The sequence below is a fragment of the Dunckerocampus dactyliophorus genome, chromosome 9 (genome assembly GCF_027744805.1).
Source record: "Dunckerocampus dactyliophorus isolate RoL2022-P2 chromosome 9, RoL_Ddac_1.1, whole genome shotgun sequence".
In the NCBI taxonomy this organism is placed as follows: domain Eukaryota; kingdom Metazoa; phylum Chordata; class Actinopteri; order Syngnathiformes; family Syngnathidae; genus Dunckerocampus; species Dunckerocampus dactyliophorus.
Window position 1 is genome coordinate 13,839,945 of NC_072827.1, and position 25,091 is coordinate 13,865,035.

At 41.4% G+C, this 25,091-nt stretch overlaps 2 protein-coding genes across 7 annotated transcripts in view; both read left to right on the forward strand.

The window, feature by feature from the left end:
• Positions 1-20,354, forward strand: part of ptpn4a (protein tyrosine phosphatase non-receptor type 4a) — an 88,138-nt gene extending 67,784 nt beyond the window's left edge. For 3 of the 4 annotated variants that reach the window (XM_054786326.1, XM_054786325.1, XM_054786327.1), the window contains exons 16-27: positions 1,558-1,717; positions 2,406-2,489; positions 2,649-2,705; positions 4,019-4,175; positions 8,161-8,327; positions 8,421-8,511; positions 8,653-8,714; positions 9,021-9,167; positions 10,811-10,939; positions 13,444-13,592; positions 15,004-15,139; positions 15,212-20,354. In XM_054786326.1, the coding sequence (XP_054642301.1) occupies positions 1,558-1,717; positions 2,406-2,489; positions 2,649-2,705; positions 4,019-4,175; positions 8,161-8,327; positions 8,421-8,511; positions 8,653-8,714; positions 9,021-9,167; positions 10,811-10,939; positions 13,444-13,592; positions 15,004-15,139; positions 15,212-15,571 (1,699 nt within the window). In that variant the 3' untranslated portion in view covers positions 15,572-20,354. The remainder of the gene's footprint in view (positions 1-1,557; positions 1,718-2,405; positions 2,490-2,648; positions 2,706-4,018; positions 4,176-8,160; positions 8,328-8,420; positions 8,512-8,652; positions 8,715-9,020; positions 9,168-10,810; positions 10,940-13,443; positions 13,593-15,003; positions 15,140-15,211) is intronic. The other variant, XR_008572380.1, reaches the window with a different exon arrangement.
• An 895-nt stretch (positions 20,355-21,249) lies between these two features.
• Positions 21,250-25,091, forward strand: part of epb41l5 (erythrocyte membrane protein band 4.1 like 5) — a 47,779-nt gene continuing 43,937 nt past the window's right edge. For all 3 annotated transcript variants that reach the window (XM_054787039.1, XM_054787041.1, XM_054787040.1), the window contains exons 1-2: positions 21,250-21,415; positions 22,533-22,742. In XM_054787039.1, the coding sequence (XP_054643014.1) occupies positions 22,563-22,742 (180 nt within the window). In that variant the 5' untranslated portion in view covers positions 21,250-21,415; positions 22,533-22,562. The remainder of the gene's footprint in view (positions 21,416-22,532; positions 22,743-25,091) is intronic.

Below are 25,091 nucleotides of genomic sequence, written 5' to 3' on the forward strand. Positions count from 1 at the left end.
AACGGGACTGTTTGTGAATATAGCTTGCTGTTACAACTTTGTACAATAGATGGCATTGTAACGCTTGAACACTAGTGGCAAATCTGACTTTCTGGCCACTTTCGCAGACTCTAACATGACGGTGGCCTAGTGGTTAGCATGTTGGCCACACAGTCAAGAGATGTGGAAGATCTAGGTTTGAAAATCTTCTGGGCATCTCTGTGTGGAGTTTGCATATTCAAGTTGCGTGTGCGTGGGATTTCTACTACGTTACACCCTTCTGCACTCTCTATGTATGCTTACGGGCCCTGGCTCCACCCACCGAGACAAAGAGACTTACAAAAGGGCTCACTCAGTTCATGCCATTGTTCTATGGAACAAACACACCACGGTGCTGAAAGTAATGCACAGAATGAACTTTTTTCCTGCCTGTTTGGAGGCGAGAGACGAGGAAAACAGACACGCATGCACATGACGATGTATTAAGGGCGGCAAAATGATCCAGTTCATTTTCATTTATTGTGTGATTAATTCATTTATTTTATCGTCCCAGGCCTAGTGCCCACGAAACATTTTTTGTAAGCGGGAAATCTGTTTTAATCTTGCGAGCTCTTGTGACACCACTACTTATAGGCATATCAGTGGTGCCTGTGACTTTAAAAAAAGAAATACAGTAGAAGGAAGAGAAGAAAATTCATTTGTATTTTTAAACATATTTGTTTTGCTTTTCATGTTTTTTCTCAATTTTTGTCAGGGATAATTATGCAAAGTATACGACAATGTAATCTAGCCCGAGACACAGATAGGTTGCAGTCCTGTTCAAAACACTGCCATTGATAGCAAGGACACTTTTAGGAAAGGAATTTTGGCATTTTTTTGCCACTAACTAGGACTGCATGTCTGTACTTTTACGACTTTCCTGGACAGTTGTCAAATGCAGTTTTTAATGTGGATAAAAGGGTTCAATTCTCACCATAGTCATACAACTTTATTGAACAGTGGAAAGACAGAATGAACATGAGAGGATGTGCCACCCTGTCTCAGACCTGCCCTCCTGTTGACCTTATTTTGCGTGCATGCATATGTGCGTGTGTGTGTGTGTGTCTCTGTGTGTGTGTGATAGACAGACACCACCAGTCAAAACAATGATCTTTGACTGCGGCTCCCATCCCCCAAGGAGGATACTAGCCACACACACGTGCAATGACGGTGTGCAACGAGAAGGAGTCATGATGCTGCTGAAAGCGTTACCTGACTAACCTTTCACTTTACACAATGAGATGAGTGCCGTTGTCACATTGATAAGCTGGAGGGTGTTTTCCTTCCTCTTGAAAGCACATTACATTGACGTAAATGCATTGTGACAAAGACAATGCCGCCAGGCCTCTCGGTCTCTTGTGACCTTTTTTCTCTCTTTTTTTGTGTCTCATCTTTTCTTTGTCTTTTAGATGTTTTTTTCTGAATCGGTATATTCTATGTGACTGCGTACAGGACCAGTAAAGGAGTACATGTACTGACAAAGTGTCTTCTCTCTTTCCTGTCTTTTTCTCTGTCTTGCTGCCTCTCTATAACCGTAAGGTCTCCCGAAGGCGTGGACGGCCAGCCTCCAGCTCTGCCCCCCAAGCAGCTGAGCAGGAAGACCTTGAGCCAGATCATCCAGGCCCACTCGCAGCAGAGTCTCCTGGACAACCACCTCAATGAGATGTACGATGTTCCTGCCAACACTGACAAGACCACGGTCAGTATGGAACTCCAAGATACAAAACATTATAATATAACCTGTTAGAACATTTTATTCATTTTCATTTCTGCACCGGACTTTAGCTTGTGGTCATTTTCTGAATCTGGACCTATTTGAGTTTTAGTTGAATACCCCTGTGTATAAGAATGTCGATGAAGTGGTCAATAAACATTTTCTTTACTGAACAAAACACATTACTGTCTGCCGCAATCACGCCAAAAGAGTGTCAGCAATTGTAGCTCGAAGAATATCAGCAAACATACAGTAGCTGTCTCCACACATGCTTAGCCTGACACGTTCACGGTTTCACTGACAGTCAGCGCAGAACTCTCAACATCGCACATAACTTCTGGGTCGCTATATCATCATTATTAATGAACTCCTTTTCTACAGGCAACATGATATTGTAGCAACCCAGACGTTTTGTTTTGTGTAGTATTAAGAGTTTAGGATGTCCGACTGTTTTGTGTGGCCCTGATCGCATCAGGCGGAGGGCATTTGTGTCTGCGGCGCAAGTGAGGAGGGTGGCTGTAGTGCATGTGTGGTAGCGACGTTGGCTGATACCATTAAAGCACAATGGCTCCTGGATTGGAAACTTCCAATACATGAATTACAGTGGTATTGAAACCCCATACCGATACTAAATTAGATCCCTATTATTTGCTTGTTTGACGTATTCTTTCAGCTAAACGGAGTTGTCCCTCACGATAATCTGGTCTTGATCAAAATGAGACCTGATGAACATGGACGCTTTGGCTTCAACGTAAAGGTAACGTTTGCTCTCCTACGTTCAATGTCTCTTTTTTAACTTGGTGTTATTCTTATGACGTATCTAATAGCACCATTTCTGTGCATGGCTGATGACTAATTGCCTTTTTCCAGACAGTTTGGCGTTGTTAACAAGGATTGTTTGTATGTCTGTTTCCAGGGTGGAGCTGACCAGAAGATGCCAATCATTGTGTCAAGAGTTGCTCCTGGAACGTCAGTAAGTAAACACTTGCAGTAAGGATTCTCACATGATAGGTTTTTCCTAGGAATGCTCCGATCGTATTGGTCGATTTCTGCAGAAAAGCATTTGATTGCCATATGTCGGTAATGCCTTCACAAAAAACGATCACCTGTGGCTCGTACTATTGCAGCCTGCAGAGAACCCTGTGTGCAGTGTAGTGTCCTGCTTGTCTTGTGTACTGCCCCCCTCCCCCTTTACTTCACACTGCGCAGGCATGCGTCCTCAAAAGCAATACAGGCTGCCTTTTGTGAGAGTGATGTAAAGTTTGCAACCTGCAACACATGCCACTACAAAAAACTTGCGTGGGGAGCATGTTAAAGGGATAGTTTGGATTTTTTGACATGAAGCCGTATGACATCTCCACCAGCAGCATACTACAGTAACAGTGACTTACCCACCCAATTGGTCTCGTGAGTCGAGTTCACGGATCTTTGACCACAACTGGACTCATGGGACCAACTGGGGGGGTAAGTCACTGTTGTCATGGATGTCATACAACCGCATGTCAAAAAATCCGAACTATCCCTTTAAATGGCTTTAATTTAATGCGGCATTTGAAGAACAAACACATACACCACAAAGTATGGTGAATTTTCAAGGCCCACGGTGCGTCGCTGCGCATCACTCACCCCACGTGACTGTGTGACAGTCAGAAGGCTAAGGAAATAACCTGACAAATAATTGAATTCATCGGACTAGATGACCAGGCTTTCTCAGTGGTGGAAGACACTGGGTTCCGCCGACTGCTCCCTCATTTGGAACCCTGCACCCGCTACCTGGAAGGAAATATTTCACATACGTACTGTACTACGTACAGTACTACGTACTGTAGCTGTGCTAGAGCTCCATCATCATGTATACTCACATGGAAAGTCTCCTTATGGAAGGCATGTCATCCTCTGTAAGCTTCACGAGTGATATACAGTATGCTATCTAGAAAAAGTAAATACAAATGTTTTTGTCTAAATTGAGTTGATTTTATGGTTCCTTTTCTAGATCTCATAGCCAATTGCGGGGAATACAGCCAGGAATTCTGGGCCCCATGAGAAAAAAAAATCATTTTGCGCGCCTCCCCCCTTCTTTTTTAATAATTACCTATTTTTGGGGGCCCTAACTTTTCTCCCCATACGAGACGAGACTCAAATTTACTGTTGGGCCATGTGATCGGTATTGGCTGATCTCACTCAATCAATGATTGGCAGGATAAAATGCTGATAAGAACATCCCTAGTTTTTGCATTTGATCAAGTATTTCATTTATTTGACTGTTTTCATCTGTTTCTGTGTCAGGCTGATCTGTGTGTACCACGCCTGAATGAAGGCGACCAGGTCGTCTTAATCAATGGGCGGGACATCTCTGACCACACCCACGACCAGGTTGTAATGTTCATCAAGGCCAGCTGTGAGAGCCACTCTGGAGAACTAATCCTGCTGGTCCGACCAAACGGTGAGATGTTAGCAGCAGCATCTGCTTGGGAATGCTTTGCTTTTTTTTTTTTTCCCTAACTTTGCATTATCAGTTTGTTTTAAACAAGTCACTACCTGAACTTCGAAGTAGGGCTGTCTTTGACTAAGGATTTTCATAGTGGAATCTGATATGTTAGATTATGTCCATAGTCTATAATTTTTTTTTCCTAAGAGCAGGGCTAGGTGCCGTATGGTGGCCTATTGGTTAGCATGTTGGCCAGACAGTCAGGAGATCAATAAGATCTCGGTTTGAATCTCTGTGTGGAATTTGCATGTTCTCCCCGTGCGTGTGTGCGTGGGTTTTCTCCGGGCACTCCAGTTTCCTCCCGCATTCCAAAAACATGCATGTTAGGTGAATTGGCGACTCTAAAATTCTCCATAGGTATGAATGTGAGTGTGAATGATTGTTTGTCTTTATATGCTCTGCGATTGGCTGGCGACCAGTCCAGGGCGTACCCCGCCAAGTCAGCTGGGATAGGTTCCAGCATACCCGCGACCCTCGTGAGGATAAACGGCATTGTGGATGGATGGAAGAGCAGAGCTAATGGTGATCCTGACACACAGATCTCATTTGTGACTTTTTCCATCTCAAAGAAACAGGCTAAAATACTCAGATAAACAAATAAGCATGGTAGCTGTGCAACAACAGTACCTCAATTTCTTTAGTGACACAGAAAGCAAGACAAACTAAACTGAAACACAGTCGCTGTCGGCACACATCAGCTAAGTGCACATAGAATAGGAACAACATGGGCTGAAAAACAACAACTTGCCAAAACTCTGTTAGCAGCCTCATTTCTTGCATTAAAATTCACATTTTGCATAGAAAATGAAGTTGGCTTAACAGGCTTAGCTGTTAGCTGAAATGATACGCTGTTGGTTGTTGTGTCATTTGTAAGAAGTTGCTGACACAAGTTGCATTTCACTTTCAGGAGTCATCTTTAACCTTTTCAAAATACTTCCACACTTTGGATGATTTTTTTTTTTTTGTAGCCATTACGGTGTAATAAGTCCGTCAATGTCGACAGTCATTCTAGCATTCAAAGCAAGCGCTCACCTCAGCTCCTTTGGATTGTGCCGCTGAAGTGGGTGATTTTATTAATGGGTGGTAAGTATAGGTCTTCTGTTAAACACATCATTTTAATTCTTTATTAATGCAAATCAAGCTGTTTTGAATCCAAATAGGCTATTTCTAACAAAAGAGACATTCTTTGTAAGTACTGTATGTAGTCAAAATGGTATAATGGTACAATTTTGATTACATGACATTTTTATACAATTCGATGGTGAGATTGATAGTCACACCCATACACACCCATAAAAATGTCTATTTTTAACACAGCCTTGTACTAAATCTCATTGAATGGTGTACCTAATGAAGAGGCACATAAGAGTATTTCCATCTGGAATAATGTAGAATAATAATAGAGGTTGATGTTTGCTGAGTGCCTTCTAGTACTTACAGTAATTTTATTTATTTCATTTCTGCATGTGTGGTTACTATTGAATGTCTAGCTGCATCAAGACTTCCTTAGTTAAACACAGAACAAGAAATGAAGAGTCATTGTTCTCCGGGTTTGAATGTTGTCTTTTTAATAGGAGGGAAGGGTAATCATCTGATATTATTGGCTGATGAAAGATTAGATATCGGTTTGTACTGGTATTCATCCATCTTCTACCGCTTATCCGAGATCGGGTCACGGGGGCAACAGCCTAAGCAGGGAGGCCCAGATTTTCCTCTCCCCGGCCACTTCGTCCAGCTCCTCCAGGCGGATCCTGAGGCGTTCCCAGGCCAGTTGGGAAACATAGTCTCTCCAACGTGTCCTGGGTCTTCCCGGAGGCCTTCTACCGGTCGGACTTGCCCTGAACACCTCCCCAAGGAGGCGTCTGGGAGGCATCCTGACCAGATGCCCAAGCCACCTCATCTGGCTCCTCTCAATGCGGAGGAGTAGAGGTTCTACTCCGAGTCTCTCCCGGATGACAGTGCTTCTCACCTTATCTCTAAGGGAGAGCCCAGCCACCCTACGGAGAACAAGCGAAATGCCTGAGGGAGCACTCTCCAGTACTTCCTCTAGAGACTTCAAAAAGGGTGGGTATTCTGAACTGCTGTTTGGCGCATAAGCACAAACAACAGTCAAGACCCGTCCCCCCTCTCGAAGGCGGAGGGAAACTACCCTCTCGTTCACCGGGTTAAACTCCAACATACAGGCCACAAGCCGGGGCACAACAACAATTGCCACCCCTGCCTGTCGCTTCTCACTGCTGGCAACGCCAGAGTGGAACAAGGTCCAACCCCTCTCAAGAGGACTGGTTCCAGAGCCCTTGCTGTGCGTTGAGGTGAGTCCGACTATATCTAGCAGGAACTTCTCAACCTTATGCACCAGCTTAGGCTCTTTCCCTACCAGAGAGGTGACATTCCATGTCCCAAGAGCTAGTTTCTGTAGCTGAGGATCGGACCGCCAAGGTCCCCGCCTTCGGCTGCCACCCAGCTCACTCTGCACCTGACCCCTTTGGCCCCTCCCATGAGTGGTGAGCTCATTGGAGGTGGGACCCATGTCGTTTCTTTGAGCTTTGCCCGGCCGGGCCCCATGGGCGTAGGCCCGGCCACCAGACGCTCGCCATCATGCCCCTCCTCCAGGCCTGGCTCCAGAGGGGGGCCCCGGTGACCTGCGTACGTGCAAGGGAAAACGTGGTCCAATGTTTTTTATCGTCATAGAGATCTATTGAGCTACTCTTTGTCTGGTGGCTCACCTAGGACCGGTTTATCGTGGGTGACCCTACCAGGGGCATAAAAACCCCTGACAACTTCGCTCCTAGGATCATCGGGACACGCAAACTCCTCCACCACGATAAGGAGGTAGCTCAGGGAGGAGTGTACTGGTATCGTTTTTTTTTTTGCAGATAATGATATTGGCACGCAAGTGATGACATCGTGGTCCACAAGCGTGCAAGCTCAGTATGTCTGCTGTGTAGAATTACTTTCAAGTTTTGCCTTGTAAATATACAATATGCAAAGACTGTAAAGCGCGGTGAGGGCGGAGGCAGGCGTCTTTCTTTAATGCCACCGGAGATGTTTTAAATGAGCCCAGTTTATAATTTTACTGATTATATTACTCCAGAATTTCATGCTTTGCACTTTACTTTGTACTTGTTTGGATGTTTGTGCCACGTAGAATTGTGCAGCTTTAGAAACTGAAATGTTGCCAGCCTTATTTAATTTTTTTTATGAATTTAGGAAGACTAACCTGTCTTACTTGTTGATAATAGCAGAACATGTTATTTCAGTTGAATATTAGTCATGTTTTTAAAGGTATGTTTTTTTTGTTGAGTCAAAATGTGTAAGTAAATATGGCATTTTTTCTATGACATACATTGCATATTGCTGTATATCTCTTATTGTCCACTTTGTGAAATGCATCCAGTGGCATCACCGTTCATTACACAAAATTATTTTGAGGGAAGAGCTGCAACCAATATCGGTATCTGTAATGAAGTGTTGTACGATATGGAGCATAGCTATTTACTAGACTTTCAAAAGTGTTCAGATATCTTGGCTGTATGTGAAAGCATGTTCTTTCACCAGCAGTGTTTGGAGATGAGTCATTGAAATTCATGGTGTTAAGTGGGTCAAAAGGGGATTTACACATCCAGTGTCACATCAAAGCAAATACATGAATTCTTAAATGTGTTGACTGCCTCTTGTTATTGATGGATTTAATTTTATATCACGTTGATGGCGATGTCATTCCAAGGTCCGGTGAATATTTCCTCTTTGTTATGAATGCTTCTCTGCCCTTTGTGCTTCATCCCGAGGTCAAGAAATTCTTTCTTGTGTTTTCTTTCTTTTCTTGGGAGAATGAACAGAATAAGATTTTCATTGCATGGTATAACTGCTGTTTTACCATGCACATGACAATAAAACTCTCTTGAATCTTGAATGTGCTCTTTTTTTTTTTTTCATCTAGCCATCTATGATGTGGTGGAGGAGAAAGTGGACTCTGAACCAGATTTCCAGTACATCCCAGAGAAGTCCCCTCAGGACCCCACTCAACTAGACCAGCATGCTTTGAGGGACTCTATGGTTGCCCTGAAGGAAGGTCTGAGCAGTGGCGCCATACTGGCCCAGTTTGATGTGAGTTTCATACACACAAATGAATGCAAACAGTGTTGCACATATAAATGATTCTCGGTGAATTTCTATGTTGTATGTATCCTTTTCTTACAGCAACTGTACAGGAAGAGGCCAGGGATGACCATGCTGTGTGCCAAATTACCTCAGAACATTTCCAAAAATCGCTACAGAGACATCTCTCCTTGTACGTGATTTGACCCACATCTTTTTAGAGTTAAAGACTGTAAAGTGTTTAATCCTGTTCCACCTTTATTTATTATGTATGACACTCCTGTTGTCGTCATTCATCGTCATTCCCTGGTCGTGTCTCTCTCCCCTCCTCAAGATGATGCCACGCGGGTCATTCTGAAAAGCACAGATGACTACATCAATGCAAATTACATCAATGTGAGTTTTATTTTTCATTCTTTGCATTTGTTGTTGGGAATTAAGTTAGCTGTGATTTGATACTTGGATACAGGAATACCTAAGGAGTCAAACGTTTTATTGTGTACTGTAGTTTTTGCAGATGCTCTTCATTTTTCCTCTCAATACAGTTCAATCAATACAATTTTTATTTTGCTGTCAAATGAGTTATTTGAACATAGTAGCTCTCCGCATGGTGGAAATACAAGAGTCTCACACCCAGATGAAACATTTTGAGATCGAAATGTGTTTCGTAAGACCCCTCTTATTTACTTCCTCTTTCTGCAGATGGAGATTCCTGCCTCCAGTCTCATCAACCGCTACATAGCTTGTCAGGGCCCCTTGCCCAACACATGTCCTGACTTCTGGCAAATGACCTGGGAGCAGGGATCATCTATGGTGGTCATGTTGACGACACAGGTTGAGAGGGGAAGGGTATGTCAAGGATTTTTTCCATTGAAAATCAGCAGTTATATTTTTAATATAATATTATATTATATGCCACGTATTCTAATTACAGTGAAACCTTGGTTAGCGGCCACTCTGGTTAGTGTGTTTTTCTGTTAACGTCGAAAATTTACACCAACATTTTGGCTCTGTTTATGTACATTTTCCGGTTAGCACACAATATGATTCGCGTTTTGTCGTGCTATTAATACACTGCAGGAGTCTAACTGTCTTTTTAATGTTTTTTTGTTTTTTTTTAAAATCACAAAACATTCTTAGCTTCTAACAAAGAAGCTACCTTGCTAAGTTACAAAGTGGCAACTGGGACTGGAAGTCAGCTACGTAGCCCGTCTATGATGTCATCAGCAGTTGACTCTAAAAAATGTTAACACAATACACGTTTTCATACATACATAAAACATTTCTAAATGCATATAAATGATGAATGAAAGTGATAAATGAACACTTAAGGTTACCTTTACCTTCATTGAAGATGTGATTTTTGATGTGAGTGTTCCCAAAGACACGATGTGGGAGCAAGACACAACATGGACACCATCTTCCTGTTTTGTCATGAGGTATTTGTTGCATTCAGTTCAATTCAATAGTGTTTTTCACCTTCTTTATCAAAATGCTGGCACTTGAAACTTTTCTGTGGCTCCATTTTGGGTTATTGAGGTAAAAAATGCTATTGAATTCAAGAAATAACTCATGGCAAAACAGAGAGGTGGTGTTTGTGTTGCGTCTCACTGCCACATCACGTCTTTGGGAACACTCGCATCAAGAATCACATCTTCCATGAATGTAAAAGTAACCTTAAATGTTTCATTTATATGTATTTATATGCATTTGGAGTTGTTTACTGCATGTAAAACTATAATTGTAAAACTATAAAAACATGTTTTGTGTCAACATTTTTGGCTTTGTGGAAAGCATTCTTTAGATTTACATGATTTCTTATGGGAAAAATTGATTCAACAATCTTTTTGTTGCAAAAGCAAAACAGGCTACTGTCAGCCGCAACCACGCCAAAACAACATATGCCAAATTAAAATGTCCCGGTCTACATGCAGCCATTGTCCTCCTCCACACACGCCGCAATCAGGACTCATGTCATGGTCACAGACAGTCGGAAATCACAACACTGTAACTGTCAGGTGGCTACTTTATCCTTGAGCATGTTAAAGCATCTGCTCCTATGAAATGACAGTAATAAATGCGCATCGTAGCTTTTTTTGTTCACTTTTTTATTTTTACTGTTTTATTTAATTCTTGCTTACATATTGAATGCATGTTCACTTCAAATGAAGGAAAGCTTGTCTTTTTCAAAAGAGACGACAACATTTTTGAAAATGTATTGAAGGGCAATAAGTCTATCATTGTAACTCAGACTAAATACACTATGTATCTCTTTGCCTTTTGTATTAGACATTGTTATGTTATTTTGTGATTATTTGGCCATTAGTCTTATGTAACTATCACCAGCAATTTGTTATTACATAACATCAATCTTTAAATGTCTTCATGCTCTACTCAGGAAGTGGGGAATTGTGAATGGGGCTGAGCATCATCACTGCTGAGCAGAGGCTACCTTTAATAACATGGCAGTTAAGTTTATGTTTATGTTACAGGTGAAGTGCCACCAGTACTGGCCCAACCCAGACAGCAGTGCCTCCTATGGGGACTTCACTGTCACGTGCCACAATGAGGAGGGCAACTCTGCCTTCCTGGTTCGGGAAATGAGTCTCATGCACTTACAGGTGAGCAGGATGTTGTGCACGATGCATTTGAAATGTGATGCGTTAGGCGACATCATAAAGGTAACGCGTTGTCCGACGCGAGCGACTGCACAGGATCTCATCAAGTATGAGCAGCTGAGGATCCAGAGGAGGTGTGTTGTCATAGTGACCAGTGTGGGCTGTTCTTTTTCTGGCTCCCGCTGCTCCTGCATGTGGACCACGTATTGAAATCCGGTTACCATGACAACCCAACCACCTTAGTCAGTCGGATTCCTGTAAAAGAGAACAAAAAGCACGTTGAGAGAAAACTGAAGAGAAGGAAACACAAGTGGGAAGATGAAAAGCAGTAAGGGAAACAACAAGTTTGCTTTAGTTTGATGTTTACAGCCGTGGTGGTCATTTGACATTCTTCTAAATTAAAGACTGTAGTCGGAATAGACTAAACAATAATCACAGAGTTCTTTTTTTCCCTGTGCTGAGGGCAGAGTCTAGGTTTTCGTATTTAGATGTGCCTCACACTGACCCAGTGTTGTTTTGTGTTTGCATCTGTGTTTGTTGTCCCGTTGACCTCCCTTATTGCTTTCTTGTATTATTCATGACCCTTTCAAATGTTTGACTGTATGATCCTGTGCAGGATTTTTGCTATAGGAACCATGTTGCCATGTTAAGGACCTTTGCGACGTTGAGTGTAATCTGCTGTAGGCCATACACTGTTGATGTTTCTTTTTGTTTTTTTTTAACAAACAAAGAGCTGTTTGTGTGAAGTTTTAAAGCAGCATTTAGCACCTCGTGACATGCTGCTCTTGGGGGAATTAGCTATGTTGCAGTCAAAAAATGTGTCATGAAGAGGAGGAAAACAAGTCGCATTAACCCATATTCATGGTCAGAGTGAGCTTTAAATTTAAACAGAATATTGTGTTCTATGAAACATGAAACCTACCAAAAGAAAGATTAAACTCCCGTCTTTCATCAGAAAAAAAGTTTGTTTCTACCTTTTCCATTATTTAGTAATCAGTAGTAGAACATACTGTAGGTAAGTTTCAGGAAAAAAAGGGAGATAAACAGCTTTTTGTGAAAAGATACATTTCAAGCCTAACTTAAATTTTGACACAAATGTTTTGCTTTTGTGGCAGCTCAAATATCAAACAACACCACAGCATAAACAACACAACACAAAAACGGATTGTTTTACATCTAAATAACTTTATTTATAAATATAACACCATGAACTATTTACTATTTTCACATTTGGAACTGTGTGTGTGCACGTGCGCATGCATTAAAATTTCCTTGCATGTCAAATTCACATGCCGAGCTCTTACCAAATGTCCTTCTGCCACCTTGTGGCCGTTTTTATGGCTTATAACTGCTCTTAAAGTGACATCTATTAGTGTGCACTTGCGTCATCACCTCTTTTTGCCTCTCGCGCAAAAAAACTTAAGACGTATAAGTACGTCTTTGCGATCGGGCGTTCAGGATTATAAAAATGTATAAATACATCTTTGGTGTTTAAAAGAGTTAACACTTGACATGACGCCTGGGAGCATCCCATTGTGTAGAAACTTATCAAGCAGCCGTGTTTTAACACCAAGACCTTTTTGTAACATTTTTGTATTCACAAATGAATTAAAATAGACTGAAAATCATACGTGTGTATTTAGTCAGTGGCTGTTTCGGCACCTACAATCTCCAAGCTAGACATAATTGCACATCACCTACAGACACATAGTCTCCAAGGCAGAAACGTATTTGTAAGTATTAAAAAAAGTGTTGCTTTGTATCATTCAATTTATGTACGTCGCAAGCTCAACTCAATGAATCAACGCAGCCACTAGATGTCGCTAAAAAAAACCACCACGCCATGGTAAATTTACAGGCAGCACATAAGGATAGGTACTGTAGATAAGTCACACCTATAAGTCGCAGGACCAGCCACTTTATGAAAAAAGTGTTAATTATACCCCCTTACAAAGACATGAAAAGTCCATTATGTTGATGGTAGGTTTATTTTAATGGAGCAAGACATGTCAACAAACAATCCAGAGAAAACCCATTTATTCAAGGTTATAAAGAATTTGTATTCAGTCAGGTCCCTTCAGCAAGAAGCTTGGTGAAAAAGACACCGCTGTTGGCACTATAATTATGAAAATGGAAGAAATACAAGATAACAGTCAGTCAGGAGCTCGATGCAAGATCTCACCGCGTTCTCATTCTGAGAAAGGTGAGACATCTGCCCAGAATTACACTCGACAAGCTTGTTATTGATCTTAAGCAAGCTGGGACCACAGTCACCAAGAAAACCATAGGTAGCACACCTAATGGATTTGAGATTCTGAAAGGTTTTTGAATTGCCAAGCGACAGCCTCGAAAATCATGATTTGAAGAATATCTGTAAAGAGGAGTGTCTTTCTAAGGGGATAAACTTTCAGAAGTTACTTACATTTTATTATTTTTTTGTTTTTGTGATGGCAGTAAACTGCATACATTTCTTTTTGAGACCATGTTTTGTTTGTGTGCACATTTAGAGTCAGCAGCAGAGAGAGCTAACCCAGATCCAGTATGTGGCGTGGCCCGACCACGGTGTTCCTGACGACTCCACAGACTTCTTGGACTTTGTGGCTCTGGTGCGGAGCAAAAGGACTGGGCAAGACCAGCCAATGGTTGTACACTGCAGGTAATAATGTTACTCTCTTGTTGACCTACAGCTTACCTTGTTGTTTTACTTTTATCTAAGGGCAGACATGTGATAATATCCCAATATTTTTCCCACCGATTGTGCAATAACCTACATATTAGGAACAACAGCTGCAAAACATAATGAATAATATTTAACTAAAGAATGGAAGACTAAAGGAAACGGTCTAGACCATTCACAAAATGAGAGAACTTAAATATTTCTATTTCTATAAATTAGGGATGCTCCGATCCATCGGCCACCGATCAGTATTGTCCGATTTCCGTGAAAAAAAATCATGTGATCGGCATATGCCGATAAATGCCTCACAACGCTGATCACAAAAGCCGACCACCTGTGGCTAGCACTATTGCATCCCGCAGTGAGTGTCTTGCCCTAACTAACGCCTTGGGCAGCAGCGTCATCCTCCCACTTACCTTCAAACGGCAGCTCATAACTCCAAAAATTATTGAATTCGTCGGACGAGTAGACCAGTCTTTCTCACCGGTGGAAGACACCGGTTTCGCCGAGTGCGAATCACTTACCTGGAAGTCCTGCTCAAGCTCCACCGATGTACTGTCACATCCAAAGTCTCCTTAAAGAAGGCATCTAATCTTCTGTAAGTTTCATAAGTGATATATGTTCTCTTCAAAAAGTAAGTCAAATGTGTTTTTGTCAAAATTAAGTTAAGGTGATTTTATGGTTCCTTTTTTTCATATCACATAGCCAATGCAGCCAGGAATTCTGGGCCCCATGGAAAAAAATCATGTTGGCCCCCCTTATTAATTAATTAATTAATTACTAATTTTATTAGTAATTGCCTATTTTTGGGCCCCCCTGGCAGTCAAGAGACCTTGGAGTTGTCGTGACTTTATCCCTGTATACGGCACCCCTGGCCATCAGCACTCATCATAAATAAATTGAAACATGTGTAATTAATCCATGTGATTGTTTTTGGTATCAGCCGATTTCAGTCCTTGGTGATCGGTATCGGAATCGGCAGCGTAAAACCCTGATCGGGGCATCCCTACTATAAATGATGTTAAGCTCTGTACAACTTTCTCACCAATTTAAGTTTTTCTTTGAAGAGCAAGAAAAAAAACATGATTGAAAAAAACAATAGTTATAAAATGTTTTTTGTCTCAAAATTTCATTTAAAAAAAACAAAAAACAGGGCACTTTTTAGTAATTAGAAGAACAAGGTGGACCAGGACTTGATGAATTGGTCGACGTAAGCGGGATGGGGTGTTGAACAGGTTCACATAAAGAAAAGCTGATCTTGAAGTATGGAACTGCCTGTACCAAACAGCAATATTATCAACGACTGATGCTTGTGTAACGAGATTGTGAGATGTTCTATTACAACGTTGCTCTCAACATTATTGTCTGCCCCCCTACTTGTTTCTCCCAGTGCCGGTATTGGTCGGACAGGGGTTCTGATCACCATGGAAACAGCGTTGTGTCTAATGGAGTGTGGCCAGCCAGTGTGCCCTCTAGAAATTGTCAGGACCATGAGAGATCAGAGAGCCATGATGATCCAGACACCCGTGCGTACATCCACCTGCTTCTTCCACTTGCTTTCACATGTCAGCTAACTCCTCTGCGTTTGTCTTGTTCAGAGTCAGTACCGCTTTGTGTGTGAGGCCATCCTGAAGGTCTACGAGGAGGGTCTGGTCAGACCGCTGACGCCCGTCGCCGTCTACCATCTCCGAGAGAAGGCGGAGGGCGATCGAGAGGAGGAGAAGAAAGAAATGAGAGACGACACGGCGGAGGACGGGGAGGTGGCTGTGGTGGAGCTGTTGGAAGGAGGTCTGGATGATGATGAGGAGGAGGAGGATGATGACGAGGAGGTGGAGGTGCTTGATGTGGGGGAAGTGACTGAGGAGGAAGTGGAGGAGCCCAGTGTGGCTAGCGCCGCCAGCGCTACGAGCGTGAACAGCGACACCAGCGTGAATCCCAATCCCGATCCTGACCCATGACATTTTAGGGGAGCCAGGAAGAGGTCAAGTGGCAGGAGGAGGAGGAGAGAACAAACGCACTGTTGCACTTTATAACACAAACGGAACGAACAATTGACAAACGGGAAGGCTGGATTTTTAAAGAGGCGATCCAGCTGTGCTGCGTAGGTACCATTTGAGGATGTTGTGTTCAGGGTACAGAAAAAGTCTACAAAGACATCAATATGGATGCGGATTTGCTGTTGTGCCATAAGTACGAAGGGGAAGGGCTGTCCCATGGATGGAAAGCTTCCCCCCAACCCTCCCCACCCCAAAAGGGTTGCCCTGTCCCCTTCAGAGCGAGTCTGCGAGACAGACCTGCCTTTTTTTTTTTAGTGTCCTTTTAGCTGATAAAGAGAGAAACCTTATCTTTTGTTCTTTCGAAAGAGTATTTATTGTGTTTTAGTTTGTGTCAAACCCTGTCCACTGAACAAATGTTTGTACGAGTCTAGAACTTCATGCTTATCACCCCCCGCCCTTTTTTTTTTAAGTAGTAAAGTAGTATAATTCCTCTTACCTTAGTTCTTTTGCTTTGTGAGGAAATAAGACGTGATTTAATTTATTGTGTTGGTCTTTCTCAGCGTTCTTGTCAACGCTTCAAAGACTATTTTGACTCTCAAGTTCTGCTCTTTTTTTTTTTTTTTTGCAGCTACAGACGTCATCAATGTGCGGTGAGGAACAAAGCAGGTTTACGGTCTTCAAGGTGTGTGCTCAGCAGGCTCCCCTTTTTGCAGTTGTGTGCTCGCCACCACTTTAGATGAAAGTAAACAATGCCCTGCGACTACTGAACACAAGTAAACAAGGGAGGTGAAAAAAAAACAAAACTATTTTCACTCATAGGTCAGTGTTGTCTTCTCAAGTGTCTTCAGGCGTTCAATCGGCGGAGAAAAATGTGTCATACTTTTGGAGAAAATACTGCAAATTCTTAGCTTTAATCATTTTTAAACCAGCCTTGTGGGGTTCATATATTTTTGTTGTCTTGGAACAAGCAGCCCAAACAACATGGGACTCCTTAATTGTCCTTATATGAGCTGGGTGAGTGGTACTCCATGATTTCATAGTACTTGCTTTACAGTTCAGTGAATGCCAGTATGAACTAGAGGTGTCCCGATGCAACTTTTTCACTACCGATAAGGTACCAATATTGCAGCCGATACCGATATCAATCCGATACAATATCAGCACGAATCATACACACACTTATTGCTTATTTTGTTGTTTGGAATGTTAGAAAAGTCCTGATCAAATGGTACTACTCTAATTACTTCTAACAGAGTACAGTACACCCTCGTTTATCGTGGTTAACTGGTTCCCAACCCACCCGCGATAAGTGAATTTCCACAAAGTAGCATTTCTTCTTTATAAATGAAATGTTTTCGTGGTTATGGCATAGAAAACCTGTTTATTATATTCTGAATATGTTTTGTTTTAACATTATTAGAGCCATCTAGACATGAATTAACATCCATTTAGTCACCTTTACTCATGTATTACCCAAAATAGTAGACATAATCAGGGAAAAATAAGCCATTTACGACAGTTTACCTTCATGGCGGACAGGAAGTGACGTCGGGTGTTCAGAGTTGAGTTTTAGCCTGTTACGGGCTATGGCTGCAACAGTAACCCATGTTATTATTATTATGATGATGATGATGATTATATTTTTTGTGCCTGTTGTGAGATTTTCAATTTAGACCTGAAATAAAAGACGGGTTGTTTAAGTCTGGTTCTTCGGGGGTGGTCTCACCGAACAATTGCTGACACCTAGTGACCAATTTAGAATACTACATTCACACGTTGGTGGTCTTAATAGCTTATACTGTATTTGTATTTTAGTTCATTTAGCCGTTTTTATGCTTGAAAATGCTTAAATCTGGCAAAAAATTTGCTTAAATATGCATTTTTTTTCCTGTACTAATAATAGCCTGTAGTCCCAAACAAAACAGCATTTATTAATGAATTAATGTTTGAAAAAACGTGATCGAGTGAGGGAGCGATGTTTGCACCGCCATGAAGCAAGGGGTGACTGTAGTCAGCAACAGTAGGTATGAGGAAAAAAATTCTCACGCTTTGTGGATGTTTATGGAACTGATATCCGATATCAATATCGGATCAGGGCACCCCTAGTATGAACACTCACTGGCCTAAATTTCCAGCCTGCATTCCTAACCTATTCAGCACAATATAATGCATTGTCTTTTTATTTTGCCTAACAACAAAAACATGCTTTGCTACTAATGTCCTGTTCATAGCTGTATGTTATGCCATGTTTCATCACTATATTCATCACTTCAGTGACTAGATATTCATATCTAGGGATATTCGGGCTTTTGTGTGAAATTTCAGGATGAATCTATACTGTTGAACACACGTTCACCTCTTCATTGTTTCCGTACATTTAGCACGACTTGCGCCAATTCGACACTCTTAAGCTCAGTGGCCACTTACCTATGAGGGCATTTTGTCTGAAGTGAGGTACATTTGTTAAGTTGTTAGGCATCATCTTAGTCATCTGGCAGCTGTACTCAATTAAAAAAAAAAAATGCACGGACAGTGAGTCAGCAACACGTAGGGCGCTTTGTTTGGGCACGTGATTTCACGGAACGAGAGTAATCCCAAATACAATAATCCCTCGCCACTTTGCGCTTTGAATTTTGTGGCTTCACCCTATCACAGTTTAAAAAAAATACAGTATATTAACTCATGCAGTTTTGTGGTTGAATACAGCCTATTGTTAGTCATAAACTATGCATATTTAAGCAAATTGTATGTATGCTTTGGCCTGAAGCATTTTCATTGAATGAAAATGGCTAAAAATGAACAAATACAAAAATAAGGAATTCAGAAGACACGTTCAAAGATGTTGTGACAATATGTAGTGCTCTGCACTCGTCACTGGGTGTCATTAATGTTACTGTGATGTTCGGTGAGACTCACAAGCGCCAGATGTAACCCCTCGGAACAACAGGTTTTTACTGCTGGTTTGAATCATCTCACAACAGGCACAATAATACCTAACACAGCCTACTGTTGTGTCCGTAACCTAAGCTAAAACTCAACTCTGAACTCCTGACATTGCTTCCTGTCCGCCCTCCCTACACTCAGCTCAGTATGAGTCTTACTTATGTCTTCAATGGATTATTTTCTCTTATTATGTCTACTATATTGAATAATACGAGTGTAAAGTTGACTATAGAGGTGTTACTCGAGAGCTCTAATGTTAAAAAAACAGGTTTTCTATGCTATAAACTACAAAAATATTTCATTTATAAATAATCCTACTTTGTGGAAATGCACTTATCAGTGTCGGGTCTGGAACCAATTAGCCGTGATACAGTACAGTGCATAAGGACTACTTTGCTATGTGCAATATTGTACGAAAACTGAGGCATCGAGAAAGTGAATGTGGTGCATTTTAGGTTCATCTTGAAATTTCACACGGCTCTCCCAAAGTTTTTGTGAGTCGTGTATGTTTTTAAGCTTCCGCTTCTCTTAATTCCTCCTCCTTGTCCTATTTGGAATATTTGGAGCTGTCTGTTTTAAGCCTGCTTGTCCGTCAACTGGATTGAAACATAATGCCATAAACTGCTTCTAACCTACACACTTCCAATTCTGTGTCTTATGAAGCTTTCCCTCTCAGACATGTTTTTGGTCTTTCCTGGAAAAACTGGCTCCAATGCACTTGTTTCAAACTGTGATCCTTCCTCTTTTTTAACTTTATGTGTTCTATTAAGAAGATCCTACTTTATCATTTACACCCCTCTCTCAGATGTCAGCACAGGCTTCACTGCACATCTTATCCATCCTCCTTGTCTTTCTGCAATCAAATCACACATTGGAACGGTGGTACTGTACAGTTTTATTGACAGTACATCTTTTGCTTATCAAAACAACGCTTGCCGCCAACTCCCCCCAACCCGTCTCTTTTGCGTTCAGCAGCAGTTAGTCAAATTGAATTGTCTCATTTACAGATGAACAGAAGATCATCAGCAAGAAAAAAAACAACTTGACACACTTAAACAAAAGTTAAAAACACGTACCCTGCAGTGTGCTGTATAGATGTTTTGTTCCTGACATGTTTATGGTACTGATCTAGAGGGGTTCCAAAATTGGCAAGGCTTGCTTTATTTAGCTGTATTTTTGCAAAGATGACAACTTGTAGAAAAGGGCAGCACTTTGTATAAATGCTGAGTGGCAGGTCGTGCTACTGATTTTTTTGTTTAATTTTATTTAGATTTTTTTTTTTTTTTTAATAAGACACGTAGGGGGTAAAAGAAAACGTCTCACTACACAGTGCCACTTGTTCATTTTGTGTACATAATGCTAGACCATGTAAATACAATGTTGTATAATAAAAAAAAATCTTTAAAATAAAAGGGAAAATCCATTGTGAGCAGAAGTATTTTGTTGTTTTCCTCTGGAAGATTCAAATGTTACACGAATGATGTGTACTTTGAGACTGCTATTTCATTTTTTTTTTTATTTTTTGGTTTGATATGACACAATCTACAGTATACCGGCAAGTATATATATTATGAAACACAAGACGATGTTTTTTCCTTCTATTTCTTTGGTTAAGCTCTTTCTGTGTCGTAAAAAAAAAAACATGTTTGTCCTCGGTTTTGCTTGTTTCTTGCTGGACTCGTGGTTTTACTGGTGCTTTGGACATGTCTATAAGCTTGATTGTGAACAATTAAAGCTTGTCTGTCAAAGCATGGCGATGTCGCGTCAGGTCACCTTGCTTTTCCACACTGCAAAAGTGAGGTTGGGCAATGATAGTAGAGAAAACAAGGAGAAAATGTTGCATTATATTACATCTAGGTAGTGAATGCTGAAAAAAAAAAAAACACTGACACTGCTCAATACATCAAAGCAAGTCATTTGAAACCATGGAACTTTGCCTTCTAGAGGTGGCTGTGATTGTTTCCTAGTGGAATGCCTTGTCAGTACTATAATCTTCTGGTGATTTTGCAGAAAAATACAGACATACAACCGCATATTCTGGCAAAACCATCGAGACAGTGGAAGATAAATGTGAGAAAAAGTGTTTTTGTCAAGCAACAACCTTTTGGCACAGTATTACTTGTATGAAGAAGTACCAGTAAAAATTATCTGTAGTTTAACACTCTTTTAATTGTAGGATTATAGTCATTTTAATAAAATTAGAATTATGAAGTAGCTTCATGAAGTATAATTAGGATGAAAGAAATTCACAAAATGATACACTCAAAATTTCAAAAACATTCCCAAAGACTTATTAGGTACAATAGATTTAATGGGTCTTCTTTGTAAAATCTTTGAACTATCCACAAGAGGGCGCTTATGATGATTTAAAAAAACTACTGTAATGCATATTATGAATGCACAAATGAATAAGCATTTATTTCTAGCTAATGAAGGGTCTAAATGGTTGAATGTACATCAGTAAGCATCCTATTATTTATTTATTACTGAATACATAAAAAAATAATTGTAGAAAATGTTTCGTTTCTATATCGATTAGAAACAATGCAAGCTGTGTAACAATGATCAAGGTAGAAAGAATGTAGCGTTAAAATCTATGAATGAAGTCATTAATAAAAAAAACAGTGTCGCTTTAAAAATGCTAATCACGTTGTTGTTTGGGGTTTATCGTGACGTCACTTCCGGGGAAAGCTTTTGCCTCCTACTTTTTGTTGGGACCTGTGGAGAGAAGATCTCGCGCAGGGGTCGTGAAGCGGAATAAAATAGGAAAGAACTCGTACACAGAAATGTTCCAAGTTGCTATTTGGACATGTAAGAGGCAAGCAGACGTGCTTTTCCGGCGAATTTAACGGCGGAGTTTTGGTAAGTATCTCTCTCTTCACCCGGATCTTCCCCAACCCACAATTGGCTCTTGCCGAGCAAGTGTATATTCTGTCCAGGCGAGGCGGCGTTTGTTTTCTAGCACAAGACTGCCATGGTACCGTCTCACTTCAAATCTGTGTATTGCTGCGGCGTAGCTTGTACTTGAAATCAGGCGCGCACCTGTTGCTTCGCTTTCCACAGGTACTTTTAGGCCCCATCCAAAGCCAAGCAAGGCCCAATAACATTATTAATGTTAGCTAGTTTGGGCGTTGATTGAATTCACTCAGACCGTTTACCTTATCAATCTAAAAAAAAAAAGAATACATATTTTCTATTGTTTGATTTTTGACCATAAACGCATGACCCCTTTTTAAAATGTATCCCTTCAAACTTACAACATGACCACGTGCGTCAATATTTCTCGTTTAAAGTGAGCGTTCTCATAAAAGGAGAAGGTTTTTAATGTTATCAGCCTAATAAATTGAAAACCAAGTGTGACTAGCTAGGTGATAGGCAGATATCATAAATAGACACTAACATGCAATCTAATTTCTAAATATCAACATTTTTTTTCACATTTTATCCGGTGACCTACATCACAAAGTGACGCTGCTGTTTTACATAAGTACACAAGGATGCTGTACGGTCGTTGTCATGACGGCCATCCTCCTCCCCCAGTGAGTCCCGCAGTCCCGGGCGAGTTGGCCCTGGTGCCCGAGCCGGCGAAGCATGCTGGCTATCATTTATACTACCCACAAGAAGTTAGGTGTATTTCAAATACATTAAAGGATGCACCTAAAATGTATAACCTGTATAACCTTTTCAGTTTAACTTAATTTGAGCTTGTCTAATTTTAAATGCGCATGTCCAGCATGTTCAATACTTAACTCAGAACTTGCTGTTCTCTACCATAAAGTTGTGCATATGACTAACTTTTTGTGAGTAGTATATCAGCTTGCGGCAGAAGTAGTTGCAATTCACAATTGGAAAAAGGAGAGAAGAGGTGAAAATCTGTGCCCTCAGGAACTAAGTAATGCAGTGTGCATACAATCGTATGCAGTAGTATAAGTGTAATGATCGAAGTCATCGATTTGTGATCTCTTAATCTCTCGTGCAGGTCATAGTGCGAGCCTCCCTCACTGCTAGCATGCTGAGTTTCCTGCGCAGGACACTGGGGCGACGCTCCATCCGCAAGCACGCAGAAAAAGCTCGGTTACGGGAGGCCCAGCGTGCTACAACACACATCCCAGCTGCTGGGGATGCAAAGTCCATCATTACTTGCCGTGTGTCCTTGTTGGATGGGACTGATGTCAGCGTTGACCTCCCGGTAAGGAGATACCTCATGTTGTAACAAGGTGTGCTGTATTGGGACACAGTTCTCAGACGTTTGTACAGTAGAACCCGTTTATGCTGGTTACCTGGTATCTGCTCTTGCAGCGAGGTGTCTCCAACTCTCCTGCGTAGCGTGATGTGCACCTCCAAAGAAATCTACGCTTGCAGCGCTGACTATAAGTGCTGTGTTTGGTCGTTGTGGAATGAACATTAGCAATAAAAGTGACTGAAGGAAGCGAACAAGCTAAATGGTCGATAAGGGTTGTGGCGGCTCACCGCGTTGACTTGACACCGCCCCGAGTGTTTCGGCAGAGAATTCCACATCACACGCTCAACCGTAAAAATCGGTTTGTTTATGTCGACGTGTTGTAGTATTGTTAACTTTCTCTCTAGTAGCAGATTTGTGGTTACATCAAAATGAATAAAAACAAACAAAGAAGGGTGAGAGGGGCAAGAGGACCAAAGATTCTTTCTTTTTTTGCAGTAGACTTCTCTGTCGTTTTTTTCAGCCTCCTTTCTGCAATGCAGCCATTCATATTTTGCACAAATGTAAGAAAATGATGGTTCAAAAATTCTTTATCGCTCGTTTTCCTAATGTGTCCGGCCAAAGTCACAAGTAAATGCGCAAACTGTTTTCAGTTATGTTGACAACCGCTTATGTTGACGGGGAGTCATTCAATCCGAGGGATGTCGACTCAAAACGGGTTCCATGATTTTCGGAGGTACGAATCTAAATTCTTATTTATAGATCTGGAATAATTGGTCTTAAAACAGTGCTTTTCGTTATTAATTCATTCCAAAAGGGCCAACGAAAACCGAATCGTACGAAAACCGAGGCAATTGTTCTAATAGGAAATTATGTAAATCCAGTTAATCACTTTCAGACACCCGAAAAATGAACAAAAATACCTTTTCATAAAGAATTATAGTTTTACATTTTTTTTATTGAAACAAACTATAATTCTTTATAAAGAATTTTAGATTTAGGATGCCTCCAGGACGCCTCTCAGGGGAGGTGTTCAGGGCACGTCCGACTGGTAGGAGGCCTCGGGGAAGACCCAGGACACGTTGGAGAAACTATATCTCTCAACTGGCCTGGGAACGCCTTAGGATCTGCCGGGAGGAATTGGATAAAGTAGCTGAGGAGAGGGAAGTCTGGGCTTCCCTGCTTAGGCTGCTGCCCCCGCGGCCCGACCTCAGATAAGAGGAAGAAGATGGATGGATGGATGGATGGATAGTTTTACATGCAGACATAATTATAAATGACAAAGGGATGGAACTTATTGTTGATGCGGACTTCTTGTACATCCTGGCAAGATCGAATTCAATAGTGTTTCTCACCTTCTTTATCAAAGTGCTGTCACTCCCACCTTTCCTTGGCCCCATGGCGGGTTATTTTGCAGTCATCCTCAATAAAAAATGTACGGATGGTGAGTCAGCAAGTCGGAGGGTGCTTTGCTTGGCCACTTCATTTCATGCAACGATACAGTGCAGGACAAACAAAATAGTTTGTTACGTGCAATATTGTACGAAAACCAAGACAACATTTTTGACAAAACCCCCCGAATCATACGAGAACTGGGGAGCACAAAAACCGAGGTTTGGCTATACTTTGTTTCTCGTGTGGTACGTTGAGGTCTCGCATGACATGGTGATTTGAACTCAAATATTTTTTGGGGAAATCTTTGGCACCACACGGTGGTCTAGTGGTTAGTTAGTGGCCACACAGTCACAGTCTGAAGAGCTGGGTTCGATTCTCGATTCTCCCTTGGGCATTTCTATGTGGAGTTAGCATGTTCTCCCTGTGCGTGGGTTTTCTCCGGGTACTCCGGTTTCCTCCCACATTCCAAAAACATGCATGTTAGGTTAATTGGCGACTCTAAATTGTCCATAGGTATGAATGTGAGTGTGAATGGTTTGTCTATATGGCGACCAGTCCAGGGCGTACTCGAAGTCAGCTTGGATAGGCTCTAGCATACCCCCACCGCCCTAAAGAGGAGAAGCGGCATAGAAAATGGATGTATGGACCAAGTGGGGGGTATGTGTGGGGTGTTGCACTACACTGCTGATCGGGATGTCAAACAACTTCATTTAAAAAAATCCGAACTATCTCTTTAAGCGTACTCATCTTTAGAGGTTCTCTGTACTTGCATATCAATACCAGATCATTGTTACTGGTACTTATTTATACAAGTAATACTGTGCCAAAAGGTTGCCTGCATTGCTATTTCTTGTAAACAGCAGGTTCACAACACATCCTGCGGATTTAGAGCTTCTCTCAGACCTCTTCCAGGGTCTAGTCTGGCTTCTTTTGTGGGATTTCCGTATAAAGGTTGTTGGAAGC